This window comes from Taudactylus pleione, unplaced genomic scaffold (assembly GCF_031769625.1).
Source record: "Taudactylus pleione unplaced genomic scaffold, aTauple2 ptg000149l, whole genome shotgun sequence".
NCBI lineage: Eukaryota > Metazoa > Chordata > Amphibia > Anura > Myobatrachidae > Taudactylus > Taudactylus pleione.
Window position 1 is genome coordinate 1,037,686 of NW_028284551.1, and position 10,121 is coordinate 1,047,806.

At 47.4% G+C, this 10,121-nt stretch overlaps 1 protein-coding gene across 1 annotated transcript; it reads right to left on the reverse strand.

Moving 5' to 3' along the window:
• Positions 1 to 8,609: 8,609 nt before the first annotated feature.
• Positions 8,610 to 9,645, reverse strand: LOC148522229 (uncharacterized). Its single transcript, XM_088474205.1, has 2 exons — positions 9,105 to 9,645; positions 8,610 to 8,785 (listed from the first exon to the last, which is right to left on the reverse strand). The coding sequence occupies exons 1-2, from the start codon at positions 9,643 to 9,645 to the stop codon at positions 8,610 to 8,612; spliced, it is 717 nt and encodes a 238-aa protein (XP_088330331.1).
• Positions 9,646 to 10,121: the final 476 nt, after the last annotated feature.

Consider the following 10,121-nt stretch of genomic DNA (forward strand, 5'->3'; position numbering starts at 1 on the left):
GTCATGTGACCTACAGCCTCAGAAATATAATGTGAGTTATGATAGGCTTGATGCAGTGACATGCGTAAGCTAATTTAAATAAACAAATTAAAGTACTAAAATATGCCTATAAAAAAGAACGGAAAACAATAGTATCATTCCTAAAAACATGTAATTTGTAAAAAAAAAAAACATTGGTGAAACCGTACGTATTCTGCGGTACAAATGACACACACTGACAAGAATAAAGTTTATTGACAATGAAAAAAAAAAAGGATTGAAAACATGTGAATAGCAATTAAGGTAATTAATATATTGATTGCCATGAAACGATGAACATATGTTTGCTGAATGAAATAGCAGGCAATCGAAAACTGACAGGGCCACTTCCGGAATTGACTTGTGCGAGCGTTCCCTGCAACCAAAGAGGAGACGGACGGTCGCTATTTTGAACGTTCGCTAGCTAGAGGAGGGGTTGGGAGACTAGGTGGCGGAAGATTAGCTGCGAACGAAAATACGAGCGAGCGCTTTAATTTACATTTTCTCGCTCGTACGCTGTACGAGCATACGGCCACTTGCATCCGGCTCTGAATCAGGCCCATAAACCTGATGGTGCTACTGCAGAACCAATTATTCAGATAGAAATTGGGGCCAGTACAGACAGTTTGTTTCATTTATTCCCCTTTCAGACATACGACCCGGGAAATTTCCTGCTCAGATCCGGGAATTTCTGCTGTGCAAATTCCCGGGTATTTGGTTGAGACCACCCTTTCACACTACAGCTTCTACCTGGGAAATTCCCGTGTAGCACCATTCACACTATACTTGCTGACTATCCGGCTGCTCCTTCTGGGAGGGAGCAGCCAGATCGGCAGGGCAGGGGGCGTGGCTGGATGGGCAGATGTCACTTGCGGGTGAGACGGGGAGGGGCCATGCATGCGCGTAATTTTGGACCCGGGGGGATCGGCGGCAATCCAGGGGACCAATACCCCAAAAATCAACCCATAGCTGTACTACAGTATAAACATTTTTAGGACTTACCTAGATTGTGCCTCTTGTTAAAGTGCAGTCAAAATGCCAGATCCCTGCATAAAACCAATAAGGGACAGGTAGGAAGGTTTGCTAGCCTAGATTGAAGGTGTCTCATACCTTCAGGTGTGCATAGGACCACACTAAATAGAATATGTGGAAAGGGGGCCCTAGTCTGCACACCCTGAATATATATACAACGGGAGGTGCTACCTGTGGAGACTATTGTTGTAAACATATAAAAAAGAATTACAAATGCACAACTCCAACATTACTCATTATATATAATAATACATTTTGCAATAGAATTTTGCAAATGATAAAACAGGTTTTGGCATAATCATGGTCATGGTTATTGGCCTACCCACCACGCAGAGCCGGCCCTAGGCATAGGCATTCTAGGCAAATGCCTAGGGCATCTGCAATGCCTAGGGGCATTCCACAGCTCTGCAATCTCCCCATACCGCTGCCGCGATCGGAGCTCAGCTCCGCTTGGGCAGCACAGTAGTCACCCGGTCAGGTGACAGCCAGAGATCAGAATGAGCTTCTGCCCAGAAGCTCATTCTGGGCTGGCTACACGGGACAAGGAAAATGTCCGTAGGTGCAGGACGGCATACTGCGCATGCCCAGCCACAGCCACTCCTCCCATGGTCATTTGCGGAGCAGAGCCGTGAGTGACAGACAACTCACGGCTCAGCCTCCGTATTTGACGACCTCCACCCATCGGACCAGAGCATCAGAAGGCAGACACCAGAGAAGAGGGGGATGAAAAATCAGCTGCAGTTTCTGCACAGCGTGTTCTGACAAGCTGCGTGTACAGTATGCAATGTCAGTTAGGGGGATGGGGGTGCAGCATGTGTGTAATGTCAGGGGGATAGGGGTGCAGCATGTGTGTAATGTCAGTTAGAGGGATGGGGTGCAGCATGTGTGTAATGTCAGTTAGAGGGATGGGGTGCAGCATGTGTGTAATGTCAGTTAGAGGGATGGGGTGCAGCATTTGTGTAATGTCAGTTAGGGGGATGGGGTGCAGCATGTGTGCAATGTTAGTTAGGGGGATGGGTTGCAGCATGTGTGTAATGTCAGTTAGGGGGAAGGGGTGCAGCATGTGTGTAATGTCAGTTAGGGGGATGGGGGTGCAGCATGTGTGTGCAATGTTAGTTAGGGGGATGGGTTGCAGCATGTGTGTAATGTCAGTTAGGGGGATGGGGTGCAGCATGTGTGTAATGTCAGTTAGGGGGATGGGGGTGCAGCATGTGTGTAATGTCAGGGGGATAGGGGTGCAGCATATGTGTAATGTCAGTTAGGGGTATGGGGGTGCAGTATGTGTGTAATCTTAGGGGGATGGGGGTGCAGCATGTGTGTAATGTCAGGAGGATGGGGGTGCAGCATGTGTGTAATGTCAGTTAGGGAGATGGGGGTGCAGCATGTGTGTAATGTTAGTTAGGGGGATGGGGTGCAGCATGTGTGTAATGTCAGTTAGGGGGATGGGGGTGCAGCATGTGTGTAATGTCAGTTAGGGGAAGGCTGGAGCTGATTGTTGGCAAGTATGGTGTAATGTCAGTTAGGGGGGTGCAGTATGCAATGTCAGTTAGGGGGATGGGGGTGCAGCATGTGTGTAATATCAGTTAGGGGGATGGGGTGCAGCACGTGTGTAATGTCAGTTAGGGGGATGGGGTTGCAGCATGTGTGCAATGTTAGTTAGGGGGATGGGGGTGCAGCATGTGTGCAATGTCAGTTAGGGGGATGGGGTGCAGCATGTGTGTAATGTCAGTTAAGGGGATGGGGTGCAGCATGTGTGTAATGTCAGTTAAGGGGATGGGGTGCAGCATGTGTGTAATGTCAGTTAGCGGGATGGGGGTGCAGAATGTGTGTAATGTTAGTTATTGGGATGGGGTGCAGCATGTGTGTAATGTCAGTTAGGGGGATGGGGGTGCAGAATGTGTGTAATGTTAGTTAGGGGGATGGGGTTGCAGCATGTGTGCAATGTTAGTTAGGGGGAAAGGGGTGCAGCATGTGTGTAATGTCAATTAGGGGGATGGGGGTGCAGCATGTGTGTAATGTCAGTTAGGGGGTGCAGCATGTGTGTAATGTCAGTTAGGGGGAGGGGGTGCAGCATGTGTGTAATGTCAGTTAGGGGGTGCAGCATGTGTGTAATGTCAGGGGGATGGGGTGCAGCATGTGTGTAATGTCAGTTAGGGGGATGGGGGTGCAGCATGTGTGTAATGTTAGTTAGGGGGATGGGGGTGCAGCATGTGTGTAATGTCAGTTAGGGGGATGAGGGTGCAGCATGTGTGTAATGTCAATTAGGGGGATGGGGGTGCAGCATGTGTGTAATGTCAGTTAGGGGGATGGGGGTGCAGCATGTGTGTAATGTCAGTTAAGGGGTGCAGCATGTGTGTAATGTCATTTAGGGGGATGGGGTGCAGCATGTGTGTAATGTCAGTTAGGGGGATGGGGGTGCAGCATGTGTGTAATGTCAGTTGGGGGTATGGGGGTGCAGCATGTGTGTAATGTCAGTTAGGGGGATGGGGGTGCAGCATGTGTGTAATGCCAGTTAGGGGGGTGGGGTGCAGCATGTGTGCAATGTTAGTTAGGGGGGTGCATCATGTGTGTAATGTCAGTTAGGGGGGTGCATCATGTGTGTAATGTCAGTTAGCGGGATGGGGTGCAGCATGTGTGTAATGTCAGTTAGGGGGATGGGGGTGCAGCATGTGTGCAATGTTAGTTAGGGGGGTGCATCATGTGTGTAATGTCAGTTAGTGGAGTGCATGTTAGTTAGGGGGGAGCAGAATGTATGTAATGCTAGTTAGGGGGATGGGGTTGCAGCATGTGTGCAATGTTAGTTAGGGGGATAGGGGTGCAGCATGTGTGTAATGTCAGTTAGGGGGTGCAGCATGTGTGTAATGTCAGTTAGGGGGTGCAGCATGTATGTAATGTCAGGGGGATGGGGTGCAGCATGTGTGTAATGTCAGTTAGGGGTATGGGGGTGCAGAATTTGTGTAATGTTAGTTAGGGAGATGGGGGTGCAGCATTTGTGTAATGTCAGTTAGGGGGATGGGGGTGCAGCATGTGTGTAATGTCAGTTTGGGGGATGGGGGTGCAGCATGTGTGTAATGTCATTTAGGGGGATGGGGTGCAGCATGTGTGTAATGTCAGTTAGGGGGATGGGGGTGCATCATGTGTGTAATGTCAGTTAGGGGGGTGCATCGTGTGTGTAATGTCAGTTAGGGGGGGTGCAGCATGTGTGTAATGTCAGTTAGGGGGTGCAGCATGTGTGTAATGTCAGTTAGGGGTGTGCATCATGTGTGTAATGTCAGTTAGGGAGTGCATCATGTGTGTAATGTCAGTTAGGGGGATGGGGGTGCAGCATGTGTGTACTGTCAGTTAGCGGGGTGCAGCATGTGTATAATGTCAGTTAGGGGAGTAGGGGTGCAGCATGTGTGTAATGTCAGCTAGGAGGATAGGGGTGCAGCATGTGTGTAATGTCAGTTAGGGGGATGGGGGTGCAGCATGTGTGTAATGCCAGTTAGGGGGGTGGGGTGCAGCATGTGTGCAATGTTAGTTAGGGGGGTGCATCATGTGTGTAATGTCAGTTAGGGGGGTGCATCATGTGTGTAATGTCAGTTAGGGGGATGGGGTGCAGCATATGTGTAATGTCAGTTAGGGGGGTGCATCATGTGTGTAATGTCAGTTAGTGGAGTGCATCATGTGTGTAATGTCAGTTAGGGAGTGCATCATGTGAGTAATGTCAGTTAGGGGGGTGCATCATGTGTGTAATGTCAGCTAGGAGGATAGAGGTGCAGCATGTGTGTAATGTCAGTTAGGGGGATGGGGGTGCAGCATGTGTGTATTGTCAGTTAGGGGGGTGCAGCATGAGTGTAATGTCAGTTAGGGGGATGGGGGTGCAGCATGTGTGTAATGTCAGTTAGGGGGATGGGGGTGCATCATGTGTGTAATGTCAGTTAGGGGGGTGCATCGTGTGTGTAATGTCAGTTAGGGGGGGTGCAGCATGTGTGTAATGTCTGTTAGGGGGTGCAGCATGTGTGTATTGTCAGTTAGGGGAGTGCATCATGTGTGTAATGTCAGTTAGGAGTGTGCATCATGTGTGTAATGTCAGTTAGGGAGTGCATCATGTGTGTACTGTCAGGGGGGTGCATCATGTGTGTAATGTCAGTTAGGGGGATGGGGGTGCAGCATGTGTGTACTGTCAGTTAGCGGGGTGCAGCATGTGTGTAATGTCAGCTAGGAGGACAGGGGTGCAGCATGTGTGTAATGTCAGCTAGGAGGATAGGGGTGCAGCATGTGTGTAATGTCAGTTAGGGGGATGGGGGTGCAGCATGTGTGTAATGTCAGTTAGGGGGTGCAGCATGTTTGTAATGTCAGTTAGGGGGTGCAGCATGTTATTACAGTCAAGGTGTGTGTACAGCTTGCTGTGTCAAGGGGGGTATGGAGCATGCTATGCCATCGTTGTGTGGAGCATCTTATGCCAGGGGTGTGTGCGTGTGGAGCATACTATGGCAGGGGGTGTGGGATATGTTATGCCAGGTAGGTATGGAGCATGTTATGTCTGGGGAGTGTAAGGTTGTTTGTGGAGTATGTTCTGACAGTTGGGGGTATTGAGCACCCCCAACTGAGGAGCTTTTTGTGACAGGGGAGGTGTGTGGAACATATTATGGCAAAGGGGGATGTCTAATGCATACTAGGATGGGGGTGCCTGGAGCATATAATTATGATGGGGTGTCTGGAGCATATTATGATAGAAGAGGGATGTCTGGAGTATATTATGATGGGAGTGTAAAGCATATTATGGGGATCGTTATGATTTACCGTCGGACGCATTCCCGGAAGTTCTAATGCCGCCGCTGGAAGACCGGCGGTTCTAATCCCGAAAGGTAAGTATTTTCCTATTCACTAACCTAACCCTGCCTTAGGGGTGCCTAACCCTAACCTCCCCCCAAGTGTCTAACCCTAACCCCCCCTGTACATGCCTAAACCAGGGTTGCCTACCCTTCCGATTTGGGCGGGAGCCTCCCGATAATTGGGTGCAGCTCCCGCCCCCTGGAAAGGCAGGCAAGCCTCCCGGCGGCCGCCGATCCCCCCATCATCCACCGCAATTTAGTAGTAGCCCCCGCTGCGAGGGCAGCCAGTGATGCGATTCGCGTCATTTTGGCCCCGCCCCCTGCCTCACAATGCCTGTATTATCGGCATTGTGTAGCGGGGCGGGGCCAAAATGACGCGATCGCGTGACCACGCCCCCGTGACGCCTACAAGCGTCAGGCACCCGTCCGGACACGCTCCCTTTTTAGGCCATGCCCCCCACTGCCCTGCCGATCTGGCTGCTCCCTCCCGGAAGGAGCAGCCAGAAAGTCGGCAACTATGGCCTAAACCTATCCCCCCCTTCCCTGCAGCCTAAACCCTAAACCTAAGTCTCCCGGGGGGGAGGCTAACCCTGTCCTCCTCCAGGCGGTGCCTAAACCCAACCATCCCTTTCCCCTATCCTAACCCTAACCCTCACGTGGGGGTGCCTAACTCTAAGTTCCCCCCGGGGGCCCCTAACCTAACCCTCCCCACAGCGGCTGTCGGCACCCGGCTTACCTTCGATTGGGATGCCGGGCGTCGGGCTCCCGATGTAGGTTAAAATGACAGCCGTCGGGATTTCGACACCTGTCAGTAGAACCTTGCCAGGATTAGACAGTCGAGATGCCTATGGTCGGCATTTAGACCGTTGGCATACCCATATTATGATGTGGGAAGTGTCTAGATAAGCACAATAAAGTACATACAAAAGGGGGGCTGACTAGCATAATAAAAAATATACAGATGGGCAAGGGGGTGTAGAAAATAAAATAAAGTGTGTCGGGGTGTTGTTTGTGGCATATTAATTGTAATTACTAATGAACATACAGAAGTGAGGAGGTGACTAACACACAAAGAAACATTGGGGAAGGTGAGGAGCACATTAACAACAGACAAAGAAGGGGCATATAGAGCAAATAGGTGGGGACACAGTTCTATTTTTCCACCCCCTGTAGCCCCACCCAGATCTCCTGGAACTATTTGTCCAGAAAACTAGGCCTGTGTGTGTATATGGTATGCGTTCTGCATTCCGGCAGAGGGGATCCCGACACTTACAATACCGGTTTCAGAATACAGATGCCGGTCAGAATACCGGCGTCAGCATCCCAACCTACGGGATGCCGAAGGTAAGTAGCGGGGATGATTAGGGGTTTGGGTTAGGCACTAGGGAGAGGGTTAGGGTGAGGCATTAAAGGGGGAGGTTAGGTTCAGGCACTAGGGAGGGAGGTTAGGAGGAACGCCCCTGTCGCCCTCCATATAATCCGGCCCTGGATACAGTATTCATTTGGAACAAAATCCACAATATTGCTGGAAGTATATAAGAACTAATATCAATCACAAGATTAATGTGTACAAATATTCCATCTTTATGAACATTGCAATACTGCAAAACACAATGACTAAAAGGATAACTATGTAATAACAAATATATGCAATTATCAACAAGCTTATTGATCAACAGATCCCAGTATATCACCGCATTAGGGTGTTATCCATTATATGATAATTGTTCCCAGTTACTTTTAAGGGTGCACCCAGGAACTTTCTATCATACTAATGTAATTTTTGCCTATTATAATATATTTTTGTATGTATGTTGAATTTATCTGAAACTTGTCTTTTTAGGGTGGGCTTACAGGATGTTACAGCATATATTGGAAGATTTGCACAATTAGTGTTGGTAATACATGCATACCTACCCATGAGTGTGTTTCAAATAGGATAACTTGGTATACCTATAAAATATAGAGCATACCGATATAACACTTATGTGAACATATGGTATTATTATAATCCTTCATATATTATCTGATAGAACAGCATATGTGAATATTGGTGCTCTTTTCCTTCTATTTTTAAGCGGCCTGATGGGATAAGATTTGTGACAGTTATGTGTATATTTATACGGTATATTTATCCTGACTTAGATAGCATATATACTATTTGTTTCTCTTTTGTGTAATACGCTATAATGTGGGTGTGTACACACATATATTCTTTTGAAGGAGTTTTGATTCCATCACAGTACAATTTGTTTATACAAAATCAACAATACTGTTTCTATTGGAGGTTTACAATACACAGGAAATTTATTTCACTTTAACAAATTAATATTAATGAGCGCATAACGGATAACCGGCACAGAAATCACAGTATGATATTGTTTGATGACATTAAGTTAATATTTCGCATTGTGTAGTGGTGACTAATATCAATTAAACTTTCATTAATATTTTATTAATTAATTAACTCCCTTATTTTTAGTTATTATAAAAATTAAAAGTTAAGTTTTATATATTCTTTCTCCCTATAAGTGTGCCCCCACACAGAGTCTTATTCTTTTTCTTCTCCTTCTGTGTAACCAAAGTTATTATATTTGACTCAGGGGAGCACCACTAACCAGTAAAACACTACCAACGTATTTACATACGGTAGTTCTGAAAAAATACTATTTACACTTTTAATGAATATTATGGGTCAGGATTGGGAGAATTGTTTACTTTACATTTACACTAAATATTACATTACCCTTGCTTTTTCCTTTGTGCGGATCTGCCGAAATAGACCTCCATTTTTTCATCCTCTTGAGCCTGCCATTCTGAATCTAGGTCGCGTAGTTGTTCACATAGAATATTTGTCATGGCTTTGGTAACGACCTTTACTTTGCTCTTCTTCTTTTTACATGTTGGCACTGTGAAAACTGAAAGTAAAAGAGAGAAAACATTAAGCAACAGATGAAAATAATTATTCAAACACAGGATAATAAATGGGCCAAATTCAAAAAGCAGCACGTCTCCGTGCATGCGGTGACCATCCTCGACTACAAGCTGAACGCAGAAACAATACGGTTTCATTAAACACCCTGTATCTAATCATCAGTAAGACAACACATGTTTAATATAGAACCAAGAAGCATTAAAGTAACGGTTTAATTTATACAATAGCCAAAATATTTATTTCTTTTTACCAGAGAAAATATACTAGAAATTGAAATAGAACATTACATGAATTGAACTTACTGTTACTGCGTAGGGTGGTTATTTCTCCCTGGGTCTGTGGCTCAGACTCTGAATCTTGGCTTTGCGATGAAGCGGTGACATTTGTGACCATGGTGTTAGATGAGTCCTCATCTGGGTCATCATTAAATAGGACCTGCGATAATACCAGGCTCTGCTGCCTGTTCTCAGGAGTTGTTGAAGGCGTGCCTGTCGTTGTTGCAGACAGTGTGCCAGCATCACTTGATGAAGATAGGGCAATGGGGTTGCATAGTGCTGTATGCCCAAAAGCGGAACTGCATAAATCATATAAGGGCCACTCCATCCTTCCCACACCACTGCAGTTACGATTGAGGTCATGAACCTTTGTATATTGCTGCTTTAGGCTCTTTAATTTATTAAGGACTTGCTGCTGTGTCTTCGCAATACCCCGGCTGGCCAGGATTTTTGAAATGTTGCCATAGATCATGGCATCCTTAACAGTGCCTGTGATTTGAGCTTTTATTTCCTCCTCTCCCCTCACATGTAAGAGCTCACAGACCTCCTCCTCCTTCCAATGTGACATGATCTGCAACCACCTGTTCACACCTGGCACCCCTCTCCACTCCTCAGTGAACACCTAGCACTCCTCTCCGAACACCGGGCACTGCACTCCTCTCCTCAGTGAACACCTGGCACTCCTCTCCTCAGTGAACACCTGGCACTCCTCTACTCAGTGAACACCTGGCACTCCACTCCTCTCCCCGGTGAATACCTGGCAATTCACTCCTCTCCTCTCCTCAGTGAACATCTGTCACTCCACTCCTCGCCTCAGTGTACATCTGGCACTCCACTCCTCTCCTCAGTGAACACCTGGCACTCCTCTGCTCTCCTCTACGAACACCTGGCACTGTACTCTTGAGGGTGATTGTCTCCCATCAGCGCATGCGTGTGCGGCAAAATATGCACGCACAAACCAGTTTGTGCGATGGGGAAGTGCTCGCTTGAAGCCAGCAGATGGGCTGCTCCTTTGAGTGACAGTTAGTGCCGTTTGTGGGTGGC

Bases quoted from the DNA above. Each gene is read 5' to 3' on its own strand.
- LOC148522229 (XM_088474205.1), bottom strand. From the start codon at position 9,645: ATGTCACATTGGAAGGAGGAGGAGGTCTGTGAGCTCTTACATGTGAGG. The intron at 8,786-9,104 runs GTAAGTTCAATT...TTTTACTTTCAG, and splicing joins AACCACCCTACGCAGTAACA to TTTTCACAGTGCCAACATGT.